The sequence below is a fragment of the Pseudophryne corroboree genome, chromosome 4 (genome assembly GCF_028390025.1).
Source record: "Pseudophryne corroboree isolate aPseCor3 chromosome 4, aPseCor3.hap2, whole genome shotgun sequence".
Classification (NCBI taxonomy): Eukaryota; Metazoa; Chordata; class Amphibia; order Anura; family Myobatrachidae; genus Pseudophryne; species Pseudophryne corroboree.
This window is the reverse complement of record NC_086447.1, coordinates 206,200,366-206,227,828: the sequence shown is the minus strand read 5'-3', so window position 1 is coordinate 206,227,828 and position 27,463 is coordinate 206,200,366. Positions and strand designations below refer to the sequence as shown.

At 46.8% G+C, this 27,463-nt stretch overlaps 1 protein-coding gene across 5 annotated transcripts in view; it reads right to left on the bottom strand.

Annotated features, from left to right (window-relative positions):
• Positions 1–27,463, bottom strand: part of DGKD (diacylglycerol kinase delta) — a 222,413-nt gene that overhangs the window by 96,789 nt on the left and 98,161 nt on the right. For all 5 annotated transcript variants that reach the window (XM_063915850.1, XM_063915849.1, XM_063915848.1 and 2 more), the window contains one exon: positions 13,066–13,146. In XM_063915850.1, coding sequence (XP_063771920.1) covers positions 13,066–13,146 — 81 coding nt within the window. The remainder of the gene's footprint in view (positions 1–13,065; positions 13,147–27,463) is intronic.

Sequence of the window (27,463 nt, the reverse complement as noted above, 5' to 3'; positions counted from 1 at the left end):
TGCCCCTCCTACCAGACTCAGACTAGAAACTGTGCATGAGGAGATGGACATATCCTGAGGAAGGATGTAACAGAACAGTGGTGAGATTTGAACCAGCACACACAAACAAGAGGAAAGCCATGCTAACCAAAACTGAACAGGAACAGCAACAGCTGAACCAACAACATTACTTAATGAAGTAACAGTGCAGGAAGAACGAAGTACCGGGCGGGCGCCCAGTATCCTCTACGGACTATGAGAAAAGGATTTACCGGTAAGTAATTAAAATCCTATTTTCTCTTACGTCCTAGAAGATACTGGGGTCCACATTAATACCATGGGAATGTACCAAAGCTCCCAAACCGGGCGGAAGAGTGCTGAGGTTCCCGCAGAACTGATTGACCAAACTGCAGGTCCTCAGAGGCCAAAGTATCGAACTTGTAGAACTTCGCAAACGTGTTCGTACCCGACCAAATAGCTGCTCGGCAGAGCTGTAAAGTTGAGACACCCCGGGCAGCCGTCCAGGAAGAACCCACCGACCTAGTAGAGTGGGCCTGTACTTTAGGAACCGGCAATCCTGCCGTAGAATAAGCCTGCTGGATAGTAAGCCTGATCCAGCGAGCAATAGACTGCTTTGAAGCAGGACACCCAGTTTTGGGGGTCATTCAGAGTTGATCGCAGCCAGCAACTTTTTGCTGCTGCTGTTATCAACTAATCCCCGCCTATGGCGGAGTGTATTTTAGCATAGCAGGGCTGCGATCGCTTGTGCAGCCCTGCTATGCTTAAAAATTTTCCTGCAAAAGAAGACCAGCCCTACAGCTACTTACCCAGTGCAACGGATCCAGCGATGAAGATCCCGGTACTGACCTCAGACATCCGCCCCCCGTTCGCCTGGACACGCCTGTGTTCTTCTTACCACTCCCCGAAAATGGCCTCCAACTGTATCTTCCCCGGACCGCCTCTCCGCTGTCAATCTTCTTCAATCCAGCGCTGCGTCTTTTCTTTTCGCTAGGCGCTCCGTTGCCTGGCGACGTCAGTCGCCGGGCAATGCGCACGCCGCGCATGCGAAGTTCTGACCTGTTCGCACCGCAGCGAACAACCGCTGCGTGCGAACGGGTCAGAATGACCCCCTTTATTGGGATCATAGAGAACAAACAGCGAGTCACACTTTCTGTGACGAGCTCTCCGCTTCACATAGATCTTCAAAGCCCTCAAAACATCCAAGAACTTTGAGGTAGCAGAGGTGTCAGTAAGCACCGGAACCACAATAGGTTGGTTGATATGAAACGCAGACACCACCTTAGGAAGAAATTGCTGACGAGTTCTGAGTTCAGCTCTATCTTCATAAGAAATCAAAAAGGGGCTTTTGTGAGACAACGCCCCCAGTTCCGACACACGCCTTGCTGAAGCTAAGGCCAACAGTGTAACAGTCTTCCATGTAAGAAACTTTACGTCTACCTCCTGTAAAGGCTCAAACCATTCTGAATGTAGAAACTGCAACACCACGTTAAGATCGCAAGGTGCCGTGGGAGGCAAAAAGGGCGGTTGGATGTGCAGAACACCCTTCAAGAACGTCTGAACCTCAGGGAGGGAAGCCAATTGTTTCTGGAAGAAAATGGACAAGGCCGAAATCTGGACTTTGAGGGAGCCCAAACGTAGGCCCACATCCACACATGACTGTAGAAAAAGGAGAAGACGTCCCAGTTGAAATTCCACTGCAGGAATTTCCCGTTTTCACACCACGAGACATAATTTTTTTCCAAATATGGTGGTAATGTTTAGACGTTACCCCTTTCCTGGCTTGGATGAGGGTTGGAATAACCCTGTCCGGAATGCCTTTCCGGGCTAGAATTTGACGCTCAACATCCATGCTGTCAAACTTATCCGTGGTAAGTCTTGATAGACAAACGGTCCCTGTTGTAGAAGATCCTCTCGAAGAGGCAGAGGCTACAAGTCCTCTAGGAGCATCTCCAGTAGATCCGCGTATCAGCCCTTCTTGGCCAATCCTGAGCAATGAGAATTGCCTGAACCTTTTCCCTTTTTATTCTTTTGAGAATTCTTGGAAATCAATGGAAGAGGTGGGAACACGTAAACTATCTGGTAGACCCATGGAGTCACCAGAGCGTCCACTGCCATTGCTTGTGGGTCCCTCGACCTGGAACAATATCGCTTTAGCTTCTTGTTGAGACAAGAGGCCATCATGTCTATCAGTGGAATTCCCCACCGACGTGTTAAGGACCCAAACACCTGCGGGTGAAGGCCCCACTCTCCTGGGTGGAGGTGGTGTCTGCTGAGGAAGTCCGCTTCCCAGCTGTCTATTCCCGGAATGAAGATTGCCGACAGCGCCACCGTGTGTCTTTCTGCCGAGAGAATTCTTGTTACCTCTGACATTGCTGCTCTGCTCTTCGTTCCGCCCTGTCGGTTATGTACGTTACTACCGTCACATTGTCTGACTGAACTTGAATTCCGTGATCTTGAAGAAGATGGGACGCCTGTAGAAGGGTGTTGTATAAGGCCCTTAGTTCCAGAATGTTGATCGGAAGAATGGCTTTCTGACTTGACCATTTTCCTTGGAACCTTTCCCCCTGGGTGACCGCTCTCCTACCTCTGAGGCTTGCGTCTGTGTTCAGCAGAATCCAAGTTTGAATCCCGAACCTTCGGGTCTGGGACTGAGGGTCGACAGCACAAAGGTCGACACACCTTAGGTCGACGCCAATTGGTCGATACACCTTAGGTCGACATGGACAAAATGTCGACAGGAACAAGGTCGACATGGAAAAAGGTCGACATGAGTTTTTTATGTTTTTTTGGTGTCGTTTTCTTCGTAGAGTGACCGGGAACCCCAATTAGTGCACCGCGTCCCCTCGCATGGCTCGCTTCGCTCGCCATGCTTCGGGCATGGTGCCTTCGCTTCACTCGGCACACTTTACCGTTACAATCGTAGTCCACGTGGATCGTTAAGTATGAAAAGGTTCAAAAAAAAGAGAAAAAAAACCGTGAAAAACTCATGTCGACCCTTTTCCATGTCGACATTTTGTCCATGTCGACCTAAGGTGTGTCGACAAATTGGCGTCGACCTAAGGTGTGTCGACCTTTGTGCTGTCGATCTGGAGTCCGGATACCGAACCTTCGACCCTCGGTCAGGTGAGAAATCTGAAGCCATCACAGAAGAGAAATCCTGGCTTTTGGCGACATACGTATCCTCTGGTGCATGTGAAGATGCGATCCGGACCATTTGTCCAACAGATCCAGCTGGAAGGGCCTCGCATGAAACTTTCCGTACCTCAGAGCCTCATAAGAGGCGACCATCCTCCCCAGAAGGCGAATACATTGATGCACTGATATCCGGGTTGGCTCTAGGACACCCTGAACCATCGACTGGATTACCAATGCCTTTTCCAACGTAAGAAATACCCTCTGTTCCTCCGTATCCAGTATCATCCCCAGGAACGGAAGCCTCCGTGTTGGTTCCAGGTGGGATTTTGGTAGGTTCAGAATCCACCCGTGATCGGTTGGGTTGAGAGGACAAAGTTGTCCAATAACCTGTCCCTGGATGGTGCTGTTATCAGCAGGTCGTCCAGGTACGGTATTACGTTCACTTCCTGCTTGCAGAGGAGAAACATTATCTCTGCCAATACCTTGGTAATTACCCTCGGTGCCGTGGAGAGGCTAAATGGCAGGGCCTGGAACTGGTAGTGACAGTCCTGTAGTGCAAACCTTAGATATGCTTGATGAGGCGGCCAAATCGGAATATGAAGGTACGTATCCTTGATGTCCAGAGACACCAGAAATTCTCCTTCCTCCAGACCTGAGATCACCGCTTTCAGAGACTCCATCTTGAACCTGAACACCCGCAAGTACAGGTTCAGAGATCTGAGGTTTAAAATGGGCCTTACCGAACCGTCCGGTTTCGGAACCACAAACAGGCTGGAGTAATAACCCTTGTTTGTAGTTGAAGTGGAACTGGGACAATGACTTGAGTCTGTACCAGTTTTTGAATGGCTGCCTGTAAAGTCATACTTGCTTCTGGAGAAGCTGGTAAGCCTGATTTGAAGAATCTGTGAGGTGCAAATTCCTGAACTCCAGTCTGTATCCCTGGGTGATAAGGTTTTTCATCCAGGGATCCTGGCAAGATGTTGCCTAAATGTGACTGAAAGAACATAACCGGGCTCCCACCTGCCTGTCTTCCAGACAGTGCGGTCCAATGGTACTAAAGTATCCTCCAGTATCCTCTAGGATGTAAGAGAAATAACCTTACGCTGGAATTTACAATCAACTCTGAGCAGTACAAAAAGGTATAACTATGTGGAAGGAAGGCCAAAACAAATACACAGAGGCGTTATCTGTATGGTTTCTGAAAGGTGAACGAAGGAGAGACTGAGATTTATAAAGTCAGTACTTCTTTCTCCTCATTTACACCACACACTGCACACACCCAAACTGGATGAGAAATAGCTGGATCACATCCACATCTGACAGTAATGGTCATCTTCAGGTCACATTTAGGCTGTGTACACACTTGCCGACAAGATCCCCCCCTGCAAACGAAATCATTTATACACACTCGTTTGCTTCTCGTCAGTGACACATGAACCCAGATTCAGGTGCATGCTGTCTTGTACAATATCTTCAGATTTAAAGTTGAAAACTAAAAGATATTGTACCTGATTAACGACCCGTGGGAGTGCGCTGTCTACGCCGGATCCACCAGATCAGGCGATGTAAACGATATTTCGTCTGATCCACCCGGATCGGACGATATATCGGGTGCATATCACCAAGTGTGTACCCAGCCTTAGCGACATGACCAGCAGAGCTGGTATATTGCCTGATATGGCAGTGTGCGTAGGCATCAGTAGGATAAGACAGGGATATGTGATGTGTCATTGGGGTGCTTCATGTAAATGGGACAATTGATATAAATATAATACAGTTTATAACAGGCCTTAAATAATACCAATATTCTACAACCCACTATAGATATGTGCTTTACCTAGGACACAATAATTCGCAATGTCTAATTGGTTGTTAGGAGTCAAAACACATTAGTTAATATTACATGTAAATGAAGAGAGACAAAGTTTTTGGCCTATTGTATGTAGTACAGCCCTGTAGAGAGAGAGAGAGAGAGAGAGAGAGAGAGAGAGAGAGAGAGAGAGAGAGAGAGAACTTATAATAAAGCATTGTATTTGTTCTAGTCATACTTTATTATCAGCAACAAACACCTCCAGCGTTTGGCTACTTCATATTTTCAGCACACTAGGACTCAAATGAGAACCATACATCTGCAATTGCTTTAGGCAATTTCCTCTATTGCCAATGACTGGGTCGAGCCATCAGCAAAACCAACATGTTGGAAATCCTTGATTCGCTGATTCTGACCAAACAAATGGTTGGAATAGACAAGTCTGGAAATGTTACCATGTAGGAGTTTGCCAATCCCCTGTGAAATTGCAGATATTCTGATTCCGCAGATATGCATTGTGTGATCTGGGAACTGACGGTTAGAGGTAAGGCCCACATTACACAATAGCATAACATGGCGATGTATAGATAGCAATGTCTTATGCTCCAAAGTCACAAAATATATGTTTGCAAAGAGCTGAAAGGAACCACCATCCAGACATACATTACCATGACACACAATCTGTGTATAGAGGAACAGACTACTGGGAAGGAAACCCACAACTCAGCCACAAGAGTGCAGACCCTAGGCCATGTGTTGTCCAGCACTGCTTCACAATAATGCAGTGTTACAGTGCAAATGATTTTGATGGCTCATTTAGACAACAGAGGGGAAAAAATTTAGGAATAAGTTAAAAACACATTAAGGGGGGAATTCAAATGTTTGAAAAGTCGTTTGGGTGTCTATTTTTTCCTGTCTATTAGATAGGAAAAAACAGCAAACTGACTTCTCAAACATTTGAATTCCCCCTTAAATGTTCTATTCAATTGATGTTGGATCCTTTCCGATGGAAAGGATACGACAGTTCAGTATTCAATTTGAGGCCAAATCTGACAGGTTTTGGCTGTTTCCGACAATGTCAATCCAACTTTTTTTAAAGTCGGATTGACATTGTCGAAAACGGACCAAAAACCTGTTGGAATTGGCCGCAAATCCAACAAAACACGTGGATCCGTGGCTAATCCGACGATCTACGTGTTTTCCAGCAAGTCGGAAAAACGTCAGCCCAATTGAACAGGTCGAATCATGATTCGACCTAAAATAGTCGGAAACTCCCGTCTTTCCGACTAGACGGCAGTTCCGACTAAAATTGAATACACCCCTAAAGCAGCATACTGGCAACAATTGCAAAGAGAAGATGATGTGTGGACCTGTGGCTCTAAGTGTGTTCTGTGTTTATAATACCTTATAATATACGCGGATGACAAATATCTAATATAAATAAAGACAAATTTATTAAATAAAAATGGTATGCAGTCAGGATCCCGCCTGTCGGGGTCCCGGCAGTCAGATTACCGACACAGGAATCCCAACACTGTTGACATCCCAGCGTCGGAATCCTGACTGCCGGGTTGCCGAACGTCCAGACACCACGCCGCTGAAGAGGTAAAGGGGGTGGGGGGGGGGGGGTGTTAGGTTTACTACTAGGTTTACATACTGATCCCATCAAAATACATACATACAAGATAAATATACATGAGACAGAAGAATTGGCAACAAATAACGCATAAAAGATCTCCAATGTCTCTAGTGATAAAATAGAATAAAATAGTCTGGATCAAACCCTATAGGAAAGTTTGGTGCCGATGGTGGTATGCTGAGCAAGGTACTTCTGGATATACTTGGCTGATCAGACACCAAGTGTGTTTACACAGAAGGTCACCGGGTGTTAGCTGGAATGTCCAAAGCCACGGAACCCAGGATATCGGTGCCTTTCAAGCTATTACAAGGCTCTTTTTCAAGGCCTGCCTGGGTTCCAGTGCTTGGACATTTAGCTTTAGATTTGGGAAGGAGGTGTCCTAAGCCTAATTCTACATTTTAGTGTAAAACAAAGCTGCCCAGTATTTATTGGCTACATGTAAAAGCAGCAAGTATTTTACCTGCACGCAAAAAAATGAAATGCATTTGCACAGTTGGTTTGTTTACTCCTTGTTTTGATTTGCTCCTAACTGAGGAAGTTATTCAGAGTTGGTAGCAAACCAAAAAAACACACTATGTTGCACTGCAGGTGTGGCAGATGTAACGTGCACAGATTTAGATTTGGGTGGGGTGTATTCAAGCTGAAATCTAAATTGTAGTGTAAAAATAAAGCAGCCAGTATTTACTCTGCACAGAAACAATATAACCCACCCAAATCTAACTCTCTCTGCACATGTTATATCTGCCTCTCCTGCAGTGCACATGGTTTTACCCAATTGCTAACTTTGTTAGTTTGCTAACAACTCTCCCAAAATGAGTGCTGATAAACTGAATATCCTAAAGTGTACACAGCAGCTTCAACCTGTAAATGAACTCAGGGAAGGCAACAGAAATCTTGGGGCCCGGTACACTGATATCTCTGGGGCCCCCACCCAGCTGAGCAATTACACACTTCTGCTGGGACAGGAGCAGAGTAGAACATGTCTGATGCATATATTAGTAATAAGAAAAAAATATAAATGTTCAAAACAAATGTCCAAGAGAGACCAATGACCTTTATTATAACCACCAGAAGCACTCACTCAGCTTTCCATATTCACATTTACCATTGCTGGTAAGTCCATGCATACAGAGCCATACTACACAGTCTACTCTCACCACCTCGTGGGACATTAGCGGTAAATGAGATTTTGTAATAATGCAGCTGGTGTGTTATTAGTTTAAGTATACACAAAGCCCCCTGCGGCCCAGATGATATGTGTACATGGGCACAACGGCGCCCACTACTGTTATTTTGCTACATAAAAGTGAAAGGTCATTTAACTCTGCACAAGTGGCAGCCCATTGTGTGACATTTACATATCACAGCCCTGACACTAACAGATATGCATCAAGTCCCTGGCTCCTCAGCTGTACAACTACAAGTGCCAGCAGGATGTCTGGGTATGCTGAGACTAGTAAATGCATCTATCGATAATGGGGGTCATTCCGAGTTGATCGCTAGCTGCTTTCGTTCGCTGCGCAGCGATCAGGCAAAAAAAACAGCACTTCTGCGCATGCGGCGCAATGCGCACGCGCGTTGTACTATTACAACGAACTATGTCGTTTCACACAAGGTCTAGCATAGCTTTTCAGTCGCACTGCTGGCCGCAGAGTGATTGACAGGAAGAGGACGTTTCTGGGTGTCAACTGACCGTTTTCAGGGAGTGTTCCGAAAAATGCAGGCATGCCAGGAAAAACGCAGGCGTGGCTGGGCGAACGCAGGGCGTGTTTGTGACATCAAAACAGGAACTGAACAGTCTGAAGTGATCGCAAGCGCTGAGTAGGTCTGAAGCTAATCAAACTGCACAGAATTATTTTGTAGCCGCTCTGCGATATTTTCGTTCGCACTTCTGCTAAAAACTGCTAGCAAGCGAACAACTCGGAATGACCACCAATGTACTTAATGACCACCTGCACAGATCGTCCAACACCCCATCGGGAACCTCCACTCGCTTGTTTTCCATGTTGGAGACCGGAACATCCCAGGGACAGCGAGACCCAGGAGCCTGCGGGCAGCAGCAGAAAACGGGGGTGGGAGGAGCCAGGAGAGGAACGAAACAACAATAACATCAGCCAAGCATCGTAACCTTCGCTGCCAGCCAACCAGCGCCACCAAGCACCAATCAGTACTGTCATCGCTACCAGCCAATGCTGCCATCCACCAATCAGCCCTGCCAGCTCAATTCCATGATAGTAGCCGCACCGCCGCAGCCCGCAGCAATACCTACCACCCAGCACCTTGTGACCCCTCACAACGCCGGGGACCGGTACAGGTGTCCCCTTTGACCCCTTCTGTCACCGGGCCTGACTGTACTGCCACACTGCTTTGTGGCATTGTGTGAACAAAAGGTATCATCTACACACAGTAAATATAAAAGGATGTAGCAGTGGATGTCGGATGTTTGATAAGAAGTGAGGTGAACAAAAAAACCTCTACCAAACTGTACATAGAGGAGGAGGTTCTAGACAGCAGATACTAACCTAGATCTCACAAATAAAAAGATGAATGCGATAAAGGCTATACTGAATGATATACTGCATGTCCTCCATTACCAGGTCATGAGTGCTGCAGTAGTTCTAGTATAATCTGCTTCATTAAGCTCCCAGTCTATGTGTGGGTGTAGGGCTGGTGTTAATGCTCATCTGGCATTGTACTGTATTGCTAGCTTGGCATTATTAAAGCAACATATAATTTAAATAAAGTTATTAGAAAAAGAGACGGAAAACACAAAGTGTTCTGTTTAAAAGAACACCCCTATACTGAACCTCCTTTTATTTACAGAATGTTACTATAGTTACATAGCTTCCCTAAGCCCTATATACAGACTAGGAAATGTACCAAATGTAGAACAAGCAACACTAAGCTATGTTGTGTAATAGTTGTGGTCCTGTGTGACAGCACACTTCCCTTACAGGAATGACCCTGATGCACAATTATAGCTGACCAACACAGCTTGCAGTCAATAAAGATGAAGTAACATTCAAGTAGTAAATACAAAGGGAACTACTTAAAATAAAAGCTACCCTCCTGTCAGTACAAACCATATCCACAGAGAACAGTTATTACAGACAAATACATAAGGACAAATTATTTAACATATGGTATATGTGTGATTGTGATGACGCTTATACTTCCTCCGACTGATGTCCCCTAATACAACGTATAATGTGACATTTCCTAAGCAGGCTTTAAGAGGCGGGCACAGCATACCCTCCAACTGTACCTTTTTTTTATGGTCTGTACCTGCCAAAAAGGGCTTTGTACCGATTTCTGACTCTCCAAATTAACACTGAAAGTATAGGAAAGGGGGCGTGGCCAAGCCCCATTTACCCATAGCCACGCCCACTTTCCTAATTTGTACCAGTTTTCATGTGTAAAATGTTGGAGGGTATGGAACAGCAGATACAGTGATGGCAACCGCCCTGTCACTGAGACAATGAGGGGCAGGATGGCAAGGGCACCCAGCCACCCACCCACACGGGCTCCCCTAATTGCTCCTCTCTTCACACTGATAATGCACCTAAGGGGTAATTCAGAGTTGATTGTAAATGTGCAAAATTTAGCACAGCTACGATCAGTCACGCAGACATGCGGGGGGATGCCCAGCACAGGGCTAGTCCGCCCCGCATGTCAGGCCCTCCCCCCCCCCCACTGCCCCTCGCACAAGTACAAAAGCATCGCACAGCGGCGATGCTTTTGTACTTGACAAGTAGCTCCCTCCCTGCGCAGCTCCTCGCGCTGGCTGGGAGCTACTTGTCGCATCCCGGGTCGCAGTGGCTGCGTGTGACGTCAAGGCGCTAATTCAGACCTTATCGCTGCTGTGCATTTTTGCACAGCGGGCGATCAGGTCTGAACTGCACATGCGCCGCAGTGCGCATGTACATGCAAGAGATGCTATCAGCGTCTCAGCCCAGCGATCGCCTCTGCCTGATTGACAGGCAGAGGCGTTCGTTGGGCGGGCCGGTGGCGTTTGGCCGTCGTTTTTGGGGCGCGGTCCGGGCAACGCAGGCATGCCCGGACGGTGCGGGGGGCGGCAGCTGTGTGACGTCACACACACAGCCGCTGCGACCCGGGATGCGACAAGTAGCTCCCTGCCAGCGCACAGGAGCTGCGCAGGTATGGAACTACTTGTCAAGTACAAAAGCCGCTGTGCGATGCTTTTGTATTTGTGCAGGGGGGTAAGGCATAAACATGCGGGGCGCCCCCCCACACATGTCAGAGTAAATGATCGTAGATGTGCTAATTAGCACATCTACGATCAACACTGAATTACCCCCTTAATTCGGATCCTGGCAGCTTTTTGCAATGTTCATAAGGACCACACCTTATAGTCAGGGAAGACTACTAATGAAAACCTGGACACTATGCTTCATCAATGTAGGTTGGAAAAGACACGTACAATAGCACTTCATATTCCTGATATGTATACCTTGTTTTCAGTTGTGACTCCCATTTCAATTGAGTTCTTATTGTCACTGCAACTAGTGTGACATGTACTGACACAAGCATGCAGAGAATGCCCTGCTATAATTGTGACAGATCGGCTATTAACCCACATCCTGCCCTGTGGAGCGCTGCTCTGGTAACCGCATGCAGAACGATACAGGAGGTGTGCGCTGACAAGCATTAACCATAGCAATAAAGCCACTCCCTTACTGTTACGGGATTAACCTTTAGTTATGCAGAAAAATCACAAGTGTTTAGATGACATAAAGTTTACATGTATTGCCCAAGGCTATGTACACACGAGTAACCACCTCACCCCTGCTCCGACTGTCATGGATGATCACAGAGATCACTGTACTGTATGGAGGGATGCCGATACAAGCAGGGACGGATTAAGCCTTGGGGGTGCCGGGGCACTAAAGACAAGGGGGCCCCCGGTGGAAGACTGGGAAGTGTATTTTAGATTGTGCATACCCCCAACATGACCCATTCCAGGAGGGACAAAATGCTTTCTATCTGTGCTTCCCTCTCCCTCTTAATATATGATTGGTGTCACCTGTGTTGAACTATTTAATAGATAAGAAAGGAATTTCAACACAGGTGATTGCAATCATAACTTAAGACAGCATGTTATCCCTCCAGGACAGGATCATGTTAGGATGTATGGATTGTGTATATTAAATTTAACCTGATGGTGTATATTAGATTTAAACTAATAGTTTAATAATGCCTGGTTACTGTTTATAGCTCCACCTAATTGAATGACAACTATTTTATTACATGTTCTTGTAGTGAAACAAAGATAACTTAAACAACCATATAATACACACAGAAAACAAATCTATAATTTATCCTGTCACATGCAAGAATAGCAGCAGCAGCTTCTGTACTACTTACACACTGGTACAGGACTAGGAGTCAGGGAAGAGGAGAAGCTGGGATCCCCATGTCACTTACAGCTCTCTCCACCCTCCTATCACTCCTCTGGTCGGTAAGCTCAATCGGTAGCTCATAAAACCTGATACTCTGCCTGCAATGCATGCTGCCCAGCTCGCATTCTGGCTGTCTGGTTCTGCTACAGCATAAGAAGGAAAGCTAGCGATGTTGGTGTGCTCTTGCTTGGGGGCCCCCTAACAAAGGGGGGCCCGGGGTACAGTATGCCTTGTGACCCCCCCTTAATCTGGCTATGGATACAAGGCACGCTGTGCCTGATGAAACAGGGAAGGTGGACAGTACTGCATGTTCTATTTACCCCATCCCTGTGTTCTGTATGTGAGCTTGTCTCTCCTTATTCACCTGTCGGCAGCAGACACACAGATGTGTGTGCACACAAGCCTTGCTTCTGATGGGAATATTACTACATAGGCACTTTGCTTTTAATCCTTGTATATTTTCATGCATTAGCTGTTTAATATCCAGAACCCGTCTAATAAATGAAGTGAGGAGAGAAAACACAGATTCAGATCAGAAGTAAAGTGACTTAAAGTACCAACAACTGACCCAAATTGATCATTATACTGGCAAAGGCAGAAGGTGTGCAGAGTAGGCGTGGATCAGTATACCCAGCTGTACCTGTATACTGAGGAAGCAGTACCCTAAGTTACCACTAGACCATAGGTTCTCAAACTCGGTCCTCAGGACCCCACACAGTGCATGTTTTGCAGGTAACCCAGCAAGTGCACAGGTGTATTAATTACTCACTGACACAGTTTAAAAGGTCCACAGGTGGAGCTAATTATCTCACTTGTGATTCTGTGAGGAGACCTGCAAAACATGCACCGTGTGGGGTAATGAGGACCGAGTTTGAGAACCTGTGCACTAGACGATCTCAAGCAAATCGCCACCTTCATGTGACCATAATGATGTCACCGCATTAGACCTTTGGTGGGAGATGTATAAACAGTGAACAACGGACTACATAAACATACTATAGTAGGCGCACACCTACAGCAAACTACTGATGTAGCAGTGTCATACAGGCTGGGGTACTTACTGTGAAGCTGTTGTTTAGATTCTTGGTGCTTGACTCAGCAACGCTGGCATCAGTTATGTCGACCTCTTCGAATATTATAGACTGCAGGAAGAAATCAGAGAAATAGTGGGTGAGGGTGTTTGTATAGATACAAAGCTGCCACAAGACGCATACAGGACTTTGAGACCGAACTACAAGAGAGAACTGCAAGTACAGCTAATGGCATACTGTATGTCACGTTATTTTCATTCATTGGAACGTCTCCCTGTTATTGCCCAGTCTTGTTTTACTACTGATTAGTTCCCCACTATAAAGTGCCACCAAATATGCTATCACTATATAAAGATATGTCAATAAGTAAATGCAATAAGTGTAATACTGGCCTCTCTACATGAGACTCTGAATATCATCAGTCATACAACACGCGTGACAGTAACCTGTTACTGGCTTTCCCACATGAGACAATGACAACCTATGAGCACCCACTGTTATACAATATGTGTGAGAGATCTGTGACTGACCTCAATACACGGACAGAGACAGCCTCTGACTGACTGTATATCATAGGAATGATGTGCAGCTTACTGCAAAATAACGAGATCTATGGTAAGAACTTACCGTTGTTAAATCTCTTTCTGCGAGGTACACTGGGCTCCACAGGGTTTGACTTTGGGGTGTAGAGTAGGATCTTGATCCGAGGCACCAACAGGCTGAAAGCTTTGACTGTTCCCAGAATGCCTAGCGCCGCCTCCTCTATAACCCCGCCTCCCTGCACAGGAGCTCAGTTTTTGTTAACCAGTCCAATGCAGTAGCAGGCAAAAGAGACGACAACTGTTAGTAGCCACATACACCACACTCTCACGACAGGAGAAAGTGTCAGCGGCTAATGCCATACCAACCCAAGGAAGCTAAGTGCGTCAAGGTGGGCGCCAAGTGCTGGGTGGGCGCCATGTGGAGCCCAGTGTACCGCGCAGAAAGAGATTTTAACAACGGTAAGTTCTTACCATAAATCTTGTTTTCTGCTGCGGGGTACACTGGGCTCCACAGTGATTGACATTGGGGATGTCCTAAAGCAGTTCCTCATGGGAGGGGACACAGCGTAGCGGGCACAAGAACCCGGCGTCCAAAGGAAGAGGAACATGTAGCCGCCTTGCACAATTGTTCAAGGGTCGCACCACGGCGGGCCGCCCAAGAAGGTCCAACCGACCGAGTAGAATGGGCCTTAATGGTAGCAGGTGCTGGAAGACCAGCCTGTACATAAGCATGTGCAATCACCATTCTAATCCATCTGGCCAGGGTCTGCTTGTGAGCAGGCCAGCCACGTTTGTGAAAACCAAACAGAACAAAGATAAAATCCGACATCCTGATGGAGGCAGTTCTCTTCACATAGATACGGAGAGCCCGTACCAGATCCAAAGACCGTTCTTTGGAAGACAATTCAAAAAATCAGATACAGTGACCTACAAGACAGGGCACTCAAATCCGACACCCGTCTAGCCGAGGCAATAGCCAGCAGAAACAATACCTTAAAGGGTGGTACTCATGGAGAGATCCATGCTTAAAATCTAAGCAATCTGACTAGATTGCTTAGATTTTAAGCACAGATCACTCGTGTGTACCCCTCACAGCGACAGCGATGCGCAGCCTCACGCATCGCTATCGCCGGTGCTAGATTGAGCCTGCATGCAGGCCAATCTAGCATGTTGCTCATTTCACCCGCTGGGTGAAATGAGCGGCCCCCCGTCCTCCCCCGCATCGCTCAGCACACATCGCGTTGTGCTGAGCGGCGGGAGAGATGTGTACTGAGCGATTCGCTCAGTACACATCTCTCCCGTGTATACCAGCCTTTAGAGAAAGCCACTTAAGGTCTGCAGATTCAAGAGGCTCAAACGGAGACCCTTGCAACGCCTGCAAAACCACCGACAAGTCCCAAGGGGCCACAGGCGGGACATAGGGAGGTTGGATCCGCAACACACCCTGAGTGAACGTATACACATCAGGTAAAGTCACAATTTTTATCTGAAACCAAACCGACAAGGCAGAAATATGAATCTTGATGGAGACCAGACGAAGGCCCAAATCCAGGCCTTGTTGTAGAAAGGCCAAATGTTTGGCCGTACTAAACTTGTAAGCGACATGATTGTTAGATGCGCACCAAGCCAAGTAAGAATTCCAGACCCTATGATAAATCCAAACAGATGTCCGTTTCCGGCCCTTCAACATGGTTTGAATGACCGCCTCAGAAAATCCTTTGGCCCTTAAGACGGAGGCTTCAAGAGCCACGCCGTCAAAGCCAATCGGGCTAAATCCTGATATAGACAGGGGCCCTGAACTAGGAGATCTGGGCGCTGCGGAAGTAGAAGGGGACGCTCTATCGAGAGACCCTGAAGGTCTGAGAACCAATGCCGTCTGGGCCACGCTGGAGCGATCAGAAGTAGGATTCTTCCTTCTTGCTTGTACTTCCTTATTACTCTGGGCAGGACTGACACCGGAGTCAACACGTACGGCAGCCGAAAGTTCCATGGAATTGCCATGCATCCACGAACGCTGCTTGAGGATCCCTTGTCCTTGCTCCGAAGACCGGAACCTTGTGATTGTGTCGAGATGCCATCAGGTCCACATCTGGACCACCTGTCCACGAGGAGTTGAAACACTTCTGGATGGAGGCTCCACTCTCCGGCGTGTACGTCCTTACGACTGAGAAAGTCCGCTTCCCAGTTTAGGACCCTCGGAATGAACACTGCCGATATGGCTGGCTGATGGCGTTCCGCCCACTGAAGAATCCTTGATACTTCCCTCATGGCCATGCGGCTTCGAGTGCCGCCTTGATGATTTATGTACGCCACCGTGGTGGCGTTGTCCGACTGTACTTGAACAGGTCTGTTCTGTATTAAATGCTGGGCCAAGTGCAATGAGTTGAACTCCGCCCACAATTCCAGAATGTTTATCGGGAGGAGAGACTCCTCCTTGGTCCACCGACCCTGAAGGGAGTGTTGCTCCAACACCGCGCCCCAACCTCTCAGACTGTCATCCGTCGTCAGAAGGACCCAGGTGGAGATCCAGAAGGGACGACCCCTGCTCAATCGTTAGGTCCTGAAGCCACCAGCTCAGTGACAGATGGACCTCCAGAGACAATGAGATCATTTGAGACCTGATCTGGTGAGGCAGGCCGTCCCACTTGGCAAGAATCAGCTTCTGGAGAGGGCGGGAATGGAATTGAGCGTACTCCACCATGTCGAAAGCCGACACCATGAGACCTAGCACTTGCATTGCCAAATGTATCGACACTTGCGGACGAGATAGGAAGCATCGAATCCTGATCTGAAGCTTCAGGACTTTCTCCTGAGACAAGAACAACCGCTGGTTGTGAGTGTCCAACAACGCCCCCAGGTGCACCATGCTCTGAGCAGGGACCAGGGAGGATTTCTTTCAGTTGATGAGCCACCCGTGGGCTTGCAGAAACTGGATAGTCAGATCCAAATGGCGTAGGAGAATCTCTGGGGAATTTTCCAGGATCAACAAGTCATCCAAGTACGGTAGGATCCTGAGCCCTTGACGGCAGAGTACAGCCGTCATTACCACCATGACCTTGGTGAAGACTCGCGGAGCTGTGGTCAAACCAAAAGGTAACACCCGAAATTGGTAATGGAGGTTGCCAACCGCAACCTCAGGTACTGCTGATGCGACACTGCAATGAGAATATGCAGGTAAGCATCCTGTATGTCCAGTGAGACCATATAGTCTCCAGGCTCCAAGGACAGAACAACAGAGCGAAGAGTTTCCATACAAAACTTGGAGACCCTCACAAATTTGTTCAAGGACTTGAGGCTGAGGCCAGGAAGACCCAATCGGTTTCGGGACTAGGAACAGTGGTGAATAGTACCCCTTGCCTCTCTGAGCCAGAGGCACCTGTACTACCACTCCTGTGTCCAGGAGGGACTGTACCACCGAATGAAGTGTTTTTTGCCTTCAACTGATCCGAAGGGACGTCTGTCAAGAAAAATCGATGCAGGGGACGATTCTTGAAGGATACGGCGTAACCTCGAGTGACGACTTCCCGTACCCAGGCATCGGAAGTGGTCAACCATTCCTGGGTAAACCCTAGAAGTCGGCCCACCACTCTGGGATCCCCCAGAGGGAGGACCGCCTCGTCATGCAGCAGGCTTGTCAGTTTTGGAAGCAGGCTGACGGGCAGCCCAGGCCCGTTTGGGTTTGGGCTTATTGGGTTTGGAAGTGCGAACCTGTTTTGGGTACGCCTGACCTTTTGCTTTCCCTGAAGGACGAAAGGAGCGAAAGGAAGTACTCTTAGCCTTCGGCACCGAAGGAGCAGTACTAGGAAGACATGCTGTTTTAGCAGACGCTAAGTCAGCCATTATCTTGTTGAGGTCTTCTCCGAAAAGAATGTCTCCCTTGAAGGGGAGTACCTCCAGGGTTTTCTTAGAGTCCATGTCCACAGACCAGGACCGTAACCAGAGAATTTGGCAAGCCAAAATGGACGTAGTAGAAGCCTTGGCCGTCAGAATACCGGCATCAGAAGCCGCCTCCTTAATGTAATGAGACGCTGTGACAATATACGACAAGCATTGTCTAGCATGTTCAGAAGCACTGGAAGGCAACTCCGCCTCCAGCTCCTGAGCCCACGCTTCCACAGCTTCTGCAGCCCATGTCGCTGCAATAGTGGGCCGATGCACTGCACCGTTTAGGGTGTAAACTGCCTTCAAACAACCCTCCAGGACGTGACGGTAGTTACAGGCAGAGCTGAGGATACTACCAGCCGCGCCACTTGCGAATCCACTGGCGGGGATGTTTCCCAATTTTTACTAAGCTCCGCAGCGAGGGGGTAGCAAGCCAGCATCTTCTTGTGAGGCGTGAACTCCTTTCCTGGATTTTCCCAGGACTCCTGACATATGTCAACTAAATGGTCAGAGTGAGGTAAAACTTATTTAACCACCTTCTGACGTTTAAACCTGTCCGGTTTCTTAGGGGCAGTATCAGGCTCCGGTTCATCATCAACCTGTAGAATGAGCCTTATAGCCTCCAACAAGTCAGGAACACCCACCTGTGAAACAACTTCTCCATCAGAAGCATCGGGATCAGCATCTGTGGGGTCCGTATAAACGCCATCCTCATCAGACGAGGTGTCTGGGATGTTGGTGGATTGTGAGGAAGTAATTGCCCGCTTAAAGGACCCCTTGGTCTTAGGCGGGCGAGGGTTAGACTTTTGAGCGGTCAGTGATTGGTTCAATTGCTGTAACTGATTGGACAGTTGATCTGCGCACGGCGGGTTAACCGCGGGGACCATAAGCGGTTGTACCGGAACAGGAGGTCCCATAGAATATAGGGATAGCAATCTGAGTGAGATACACGAAATGAAGGTCATACAGCAGCTATATGCACACACAGAGTCACAGTTTGAACAATGCAGAAATTAATAAAACTGCACTGGACTAGCAATACATAAGTATAGCTATACACTTAATAGATATAACAATGCACAGTAAAGACTGGACGTATATCACAGGGTACTTGTACTAAATAACCCTGACTAAATACACTTTTTCTTAATTAACACTGTCAGCAGACATGCAGAATACTTAAAGTGTCCTGTAAAATGTACAGCGCTGATAGGCAGGCGGCTTTACAGAGGAGGATTTGCCCAAACAGTCCCAGGATCAGCTCAGCTTGTCCTAATGGCGCCCAAACACTGACAGGGAGTGAGGGAGAGAGAGATATACAGCTCAAGGGCGGGAACATTTACTCTAAATGGCGCCCTGGGGCTGGGGGAGGGGCTACAGGTCAAAGCCTTATCCCACCGGGTACTGGGAGCTTAAATAAACGGTTTTATGAGAGAAAACCGACCTGTGCCCATGCCCTGGTGGTCTAGTGGGATCCCTGTACTACCACAGTGTCCACACCAGCGCGAGCAGCCCGCCTCCCACCGGCCGTGCGGGATCGTGATTTACAGCGGGTCCCGTCGAGGGGACCCCTTACCTCCTCCCTGAGTGCGGCCACGCGATCCGGGAGAACAGCGGTCGTGTGTGTGACTAACTTGGAAGAAAACAGGAGTCTCCGCTGTAGGTACCCGGCAACCAGGACGCGGGAGTGTACAGCGCCGCTGGGGGAGGTGATCGAGCTGCAGCAGGAGATGTCTGACTGACATCTAACACAGTCAGTGTCTCTGCTGCAGCCCTTGACGTCTTCAATATTCTTTAAAATATTCTTTAAAAATCAATAAAGATTAATTACGGAGACTTGTTATTAATTACATACTGTGAAACAGAAAGCAGTAAAATATAGTAACATGAACAGGTAGCAGGACCTTGTTATATTAGTGTATAAGCATACCGGAGGAAACAATTGGAATGGCAGCTATGTTGCAGTTCTGGTTACTGTACATTGCAACCACTTACAAATAGATACATAGTTGTGTAATCCTACATCCACCCCAGGGCCTACTGCAGGCTTCATGTTCTGCACCATCTTATTGGTAGCCCAGTGACTAGGAATGGACATTGCCATGTTCATTTTATGAAGGTTGTAAACGAGAGACTAGTAATCCATAAATCAGACAATCAGGGCACAAATAGAATTTGAAGAAGAAACCAATATGCAGTGCTGTGAGCCCACTGCTACAGGCATCAGCCTTTTTCAGTCCTCGGTCCGGCAGAGTGTCTTCTAATGGAGAAACTTTAATATTGCTTTTCATTTTCCTATAAACGGCTGACAAAAAACATGTTGAAAGCTAGCATGATGATGGACACGTATGCACCAATATCATGGTCGGCAAATAGGCCCAATGCTGACATTTGCCTCACAAAAAGTCAGGCATGCCTGTAAACCTTACTTGCCTACTTTTGAAAAAGCATTTCAGGGAGATGTGAAAGTAACACCTATCAGTGCGGACGTGTACTGCTACATCTGAGAGGTGTGTCATAAAAATGACTTACATCCAAATGTAAATGAGCCTTAAAGTTAGTAAGATCTACTTGTTGAGGAAAAGACACTGATATTTTGCAGGATTTGTTTGTGTATTGTGCTTTACAAGAGATTCCATATAAGTGGCTACAAGATGCATGTAGCCATAGGGATCATTGTGTCTTATAACCAATGCAGGGAAATGGCACTGATATTCCCATTTGAATGTATGTATCAGTGATTTATTTTTTTCCTCCCAAGAATGTAATAGCTGCACAATGGGGTTAAGGTGCAATCAGGGAGATTGCTGGATTATTCAGGGAGTCAGGGAGATTGCTTCTATTTCAGGGAGTCTCCTGCAGAATGAGGGAGTGTAGACAAGTTTGCTGTAAATGTGACCTGATACACCAGCAGCATGTGCACCACACAGCTATCTATCTATTCCAATGTTCATGATTGACAGCCAAGGGGGGTAAGTCAGACCTGATCGCTAGGGTGCGTTTTTTGCATCCCTGCGATCAGGTAGTCGCCGCCTACAGGGGGAGGGTATGGAGTGTATGCAGGTGTGCGATTGCATGTGTAGGAGAGCAGCACAAACATCAGTTTGTGCTGTTTCTGCTCAGCCCCGGACTTACTCAGCCGCTGCGATGATCAGGGCCGGAGCTGATGTCAGAATACCTCCCTTTAAATGCCTGGTCCCTCCTGCGTTTTCCCGGACACTCCTTGAAACCGGTCAGTTGCCACCCACAAACGCCCTCTTCCTGTCAATCTGCTTGCGATCGCCCATGTGTTTGGAAATTGCGCACCATCCCGTCACTGACCGGCGATACCTGTTGCTGTGGTACGTCGCGCCTGCGCAATACGGTGCATACTCATTATCCATCCCACTCCTCATTATATCGTATCGGGATGCCGTCGGTCAGCATCCCGAGATGCTGACCGACGGCATCCCGATACACACCCATAGCCATCCTCCAGTCACCTCCTTGTAACACCCAACACTTTTCCGCCACATTTCTAATACCGTCTGAATCGATTGCAATAGTAACTTTGTGCGTACAATCTGTGCAAAACATGTGCTGTGTAGGCTTTCAGAAATTTCCACGCATGCATAGTTGCAAATGATCGCTCAGCTAGGCTTATATGAACATCTGCATTGTGTGCGACTCAGAATCAGGCCCTTAGATACTTGTCCCGAAAACTTCAGTGCAGTGCTCAAAGTATGCCGGTGTACAACGGTATGGCATGCTGGCACTTCAAGCAATTAATGTTTTTTGTATTATTATTTTTTTGGAATGCTGGACTGGTTCCAATGATTAAGCACTACGTAGAGTAAATAAAGGTTAAAAACAGAGTGCTGGTGTGTGTGATTGGTGTGTGCAATGCTGAAATAACATAAAAAATAATTAACCATTTGCCTGGCACGGTTGCATTATATGTGACTAAACCAAGCTGGGTTTTCCCTGACACAGTCGCATCTGATGCAACTAGTCAGAAAGCTCACTGTGCAGCTGCAGGAAGAGAAGCTTCCTGGTGTCGCCCACCCTACCGCGCATTCCGTGCTGACGATCACTGCTAATTGGTCAGCCCGGCAGTACCAACTACCCTAGTGGCTGCAGACTTTAGAAGCCGCTGAGGAAATGTAAAAAAAAAAACACCAAAAAAAAAACCCCTCACCTGTCCTGAGGAGATCTGGAGGCTGCAGAGAGGATCTCGTTGCCGGGAAACTGAAGTTGTGATGGTCGCAATGTTCTCATCATCGATGGTTGCAACGTTCTGACCATCGATGTTTGTACTGATGTTTTTTGGGATTTTTTTTTTTTACTATTGCGCATCTTGTTTAAATACAGCTGAGAAGAGTAAAGATGTTTGACTATATAGATTCTATCTATTTTATGTGCTTGGTATGTTTTGTTTATGGGAAAATTATATTGGACATATTTTTAATAAATTCAATCCTAAAAAAAACTTGAAAAAATATTTGTCACTTAAGTGATTAAAATGCTTATTTTATAGTTCTTTGAGATTATTTAGGGAGCTGGGAAGTGCCAATATGTGGACCATGGTAGCGGTGCTGATGTGGGGTGTGCGCTGGTGATGTTGCAGTAAAGGTCCGTACACATTAGACGATGTCGCTCTGTGAGCGTCGTCGTCTAATGTTTCCCCTCCCGGCCGGGCGGTCGACTGTACACACTGAGCGATATGACCGCTCATATCGCTCAGTGACGTCACGTCTCCGCCAGCCCTGCATGCAGGTCGTGGACGACAGTCCAGATCCTGCATGCATGCACTGGCGACAGCGACGATTATTGCCGACCCGCGGGGCTGAGCATCGGTCGTCGCTGGAGGCATACACACTTGCCGATAAAATGAACCACGTCGCTCAGGGAGGGATTTTATCGGCAAGTGTGTATGGGCCTTAAGAGAAGTGCCAAGATCTGATAATGAGGACCTTGGAGCTGCAAACTATCCGTTCCTGTCTCCTACCTCTTGTCCTCTGGTATGGTCACAGGCAGCAGCGGCTGCAGCTGGTCACAGGCTCTGTTCCGAGATGCAGCATCTCCTTCCCAGTACTCTGGAGTGAACACTAAATCCCTTTACATTTTTCATACCCCCACTTCGACCACTGCATCATTGTCTATATAACACATATGTGGTTTGTGGATGTTAGACCCCAAGACTAATGTCACTAGAAGGAAACACGGCGTGTTATAAGAGTTCTGGGTAGTGTAATGATCAGTCTAGATTCTAATTGAATCAAGGATGTGAGTTTACACGTTGTCCAGGCTTTCCTGATCGTGCTTGCACCTGTTTATTTCATATGCTAGCCATAGGGTCGGGCACCTGTTGTCAGCCATTCAGTATTCACATAGCACGGGATCAAAGAGAAGCCTTTATCCCTAATGCTTTACATTGTGTATTGCTGCTGCACCCTACAAAAGCTACAAATGCTATAATGCTTTCAGTTCCGCAGCGCTATTCCTTTTCAACAAAATAGAAGCTACGTATGTGTATTCAACACAGATGGCATCTTGTTTCATGGGTCCGCACCCATATGAGCACATTTCTACCCGCGTGGCCACGTCTCACCCAGCAGGTACCCTGACAGTTGTGGATCTGCAAAAGTGGAAATATCAGGTAAAAGACACTGTCTAGTTTTAACACAAGTACTGTGGAATATAACGAGCATTAGTATATTAGCCTATTGTTGCAGACTATGGGGGGGTATTCAGGGGTGGAAGCAATGTTAATAAAATCGCAAACAGCCATGTATCGGCCGTCTCACATGCGCTGCGGCACTGCGCATTCGTGGACTTTCACTATGCGATTGCATCCCAGAAGGATGAGCTCACATAGTGATTGACAGGTGGCAGGCTGTCGGGGGCACGGGAAAAGCAGGTGTGTTATGGCAGTTTTCTGTTCGACCGGATGTCGCCTGCGTTTCCTGCGATAGGAAACATAGGGGTGGTGTGTCTGTATACACAGTCTGGCCTCGTATACAGTAGTCTACCTCTACTTTGAGGTTTCTGTGATCACAATTTAATTGCGTTCGCATCGCTTGGCGGAGCTACACATGCTGCCCGGCCCCCAGGACGCGATTTTACTGATTTTTACTATGTGCACAACGCCCTATCAGGGTTGCCAATTGCCACTCAACTGGAAATAGACATTAATAATGCCAAGATGGCGTTATAATGAAGGTGTAAGACATCTGTGATGCTCCACAAAATCAAAGAACCCTACGAGTTGTGCCGGCCCGGTTTACTGTAGTCCATTTTATCTTGTGTTCACACAACAAAATCCCATACTAGTCCCTATACTTCTGGGTTCCCCATCAGAGACTAAATCATTGCTCCATCATAAAAAGACCTTTGCCATGAAAATCCTCCGTAGGCAGATACATGACACCACGGGGAACACACCGCTGTAGCAACGCACTATTTCTGTATCTCTGTGTAATGACTTCCAGCGGCTGTCTGTCCACATAAATAAAGCATGTTACCTAACTACCACTAATACTATTAGCAGGATTAAGCAGACATGTCCTGATCCATCCATCATTCAGAACAAAATAAGATTATCTTGCAAAATACTTGCCACTCTTTAACTGGTATTATGCCGGGTGCAAATATTTTTATATTAATAGAACAATGTGGAATAATGATAGGTGACTGGGAAACAACATTTTGAAATGCCAGTCTCACTCCGTATTCTACTAAGCATATTACCTTAAGGAGCTTAGGGGGACATTTACTAAGCAGTGATAGCAGCAGAGAAGTGAGCCAGTGGAGAAGTTGCCCATGGCAACCAATCAGCACTGAAGTAACATCTATAATTTGCACACTATAAAATTATACAGAGCTGCTGATTGGTTGATGGGGCAACTCCACTGGCTCACTTCTCCGCTCTTATCACTGCTTAGTAAATGTACCCCTTAGTCTGGTGGTAATTCCTGATATTGCTTTGGCTCATGGTCTGGGGAAGAATGATCAAGTGAATCACGGAGGTGGACGTGTATTTACATCACACTATTTTGTGCTTTTCTTTATATTTTCTTACATGTGTATTGTGGAAGAGACAGACATAGAGCTGATTCAGAGATGTCTGCAAATCTGCTGCTTTCTGTACATCTCCGATGGCTACTGTTTTACACATGCATAGGATCAGCACTGCGTATGTACAGATCAGTGGATGCAACGACGGTCGCAGTCCCCCCTAATCTGCAGCATGACTGAATGTTTTATAAGACCAGAACGTTTCAGGGTCGACGTATACCGACACAGATTTCCTGGCCTCTGCTGCATGATTATACAGGGTGAGGGGGAAAAAATCCCAGATTTTTAAAGGTTAACAGGTTAGGTATAGTATAGGATACTTAAAAATGTTAGTACATAATCTATAAGTGTATGGAATACAGTTTATTTTCAGTTGGTTTTGAATATGATATCGCCAGATGGTGGCCTTCATTCGTGAAACACATTTATAGTCTATTTCTGAAGTTTCGCATCACTTCCGGCGTTAAAGCTGCAATTTTTTGTCGAGAGCTCACTTTCATTTGTCTGGCTACATTAACAAGCAGAATTTTCGTTACTAGGTGAAAACCATTTTGAAAACCAATACAGTAAACTGTATTCCATGCACTTTTAGATTATTGTGAATAGCATTTACGGGTTGTGTTACCGGCGGCCAGGATCATTGTTTGTTAACCTTTAAAATCTGGGATGTTTATTTTATTTTTGCCTCACCCTGCACCAGCCATCCTGGTCTTTTTACATTTCTAAAACCGCAATGAAATTACACTGCATCATTTACTTTCATGTTATTATTTATGCTTTTGGAAGCATCTGAGTGGCGCATATTCTGTGTGTGTATGTATATATATATATATATATATATATATATATATATATATATACATACCACAGAACCCGGCACTCACTGTGGGGAACTCCAATTAAGGGCTGCGGTGCCTTCCATAAGTCCTCAATAGACCCAAATACAAACAGCGGTAATGGCGGCACTCCACAGACTTCAAGTAAGTTTAAAACAGCTTGTACTTTATTGCGTCCAAAATAAAGTACAAGCTGTTTTAAACTTACTTGAAGTCTGTGGAGTACCGCCATTACCGCTGTTTATATATATATATATACATATATACATACACATATATACACATATATATAATATATATACACAGTCAGGTCCATAAATATTGGGACATCAACACAATTCTCATATTTTGGGCTCTATACACCACCACAATGGATTTGAAATGAAACAAACAAGATGTGCTTTAACTGCAGACTTTCAGATTTAATTTGAGGGTATTTACATCCCAATCAGGTGAACGGTGTAGGAATTACAACGGTTTCTATATGTGCCTCCCACTTTTTAAGGGACCAAAAGTAATGGGACAATCGACTCAAAAACTATTTCATGGACCGGGGTGGGCTATTCCCTCGTTATTTCATCATCAGTTAAGCAGGTAAAAGGTCTGGAGTAGATTCCAGGTGTGACATTTGTATTTGGAATCTGTTGCTGTCGACTCTCAATATGAGATACAAAGAGCTGCCACCATCAGTGAAGCAAGCCATCATTAGGCTGAAAAATCAAAACCAGGGCTGTTTCTAGCCAATTTGGCTCCCAGTGCGAGATTTAAAAATGCGCCCCCCCCCAGTTCACAAAAGAAAAAATGCCCCCCCCCCCCCCATAGATATAAAGAGGAAAAGCATGCGCGCAAGGGGGCATGGTCTCGTTAGAATGGGCGTGGCTTTGTTAAGATGGGCGTGGTCTCATCTGATCTCATCATCATGGCCACCACAGGATATAAAAAACCCAAACCTTATTTTACACATTACAGCAGGCACGCGACCCCATTTTACACAGCACGACAGGCAAGTGTCCCCATTTTACACAGCACGGTAGGCAAGTGTCCCCATTTTACACATTGCGGCAGGCAAGAGTCCCCATTTTACACATTGCGGCAGGAAAGTGTCCCCATTTTATACATTGCGGCAGGCACGTGCCCCCATTTTATACAGTACAACAGGCAAGTGTCCCCATTTTACACATTGCGGCAGGCAAGTGTCCCCATTTTACACAGTACGGCAGGCACGTGTCCCCATTTTACACAGTACGGCAGGCACGTGTCCCCATTTTACACAGTACGGCAGGCAAGTGTCCCCATTTTACACAGAACGGCAGGCAAGTGTCCCCATTTTACACATTGCGGCAGGAAAGTGTCGCCATTTTATATATTGCGGCAGGCACGTGTCCCCATTTTACACAGTACGGCAGGCACGTGTCCCCATTTTACACAGTACGGCAGGCACGTGTCCCAATTTTACACAGTACGGCAGGCAAGCGTCCCCATTTTACACAGTACGGCAGGCAAGTGTCCCCATTTTACACATTGCGGCAGGCACGTGTCCCCATTTTACACAGTACGGCAGGCACGTGTCCCCATTTTACACAGTATGGCAGGCACGTGTCCCCATTTTACACAGTACGGCAGGCACGTGTCCCCATTTTACACAGTACGGCAGGCAAGTGTCCCCATTTTACACATTACGGCAGGCAAGTGTCCCCATTTTACACAGTACAACAGGCAAGTGTCCCCATTTTACACAGTACGGCAGGCAAGTGTCCCCATTTTACACAGTACGGCAGGCAAGTGTCCCCATTTTACACAGTACGGCAGGCAAGAGTCCCCATTTTACATATTACGGCAGACAGGTGTCCCCAATTTACACAGTACGGCAGGTGGTGGTTGGGAGGGAGGGAGAGAGAGGGAGAGGGGCTGACTTACATTTGAAGCGGTTCTTCCCGCTCTTCAGCCGCCTCTCCCTCGTCTGCGCGGCTCAGTGATCGCGCTGAGCGAAAAAAATTGTGGGTCCCAGGGACCCCTCGCTTTAAAAAAATCGGGGTCCTACTCCACGGTTTCTGGGTCCCATCACAATTTATACTTTATAAGCAATGCTGGAGGCAGGCAGCAGTTGGGGTA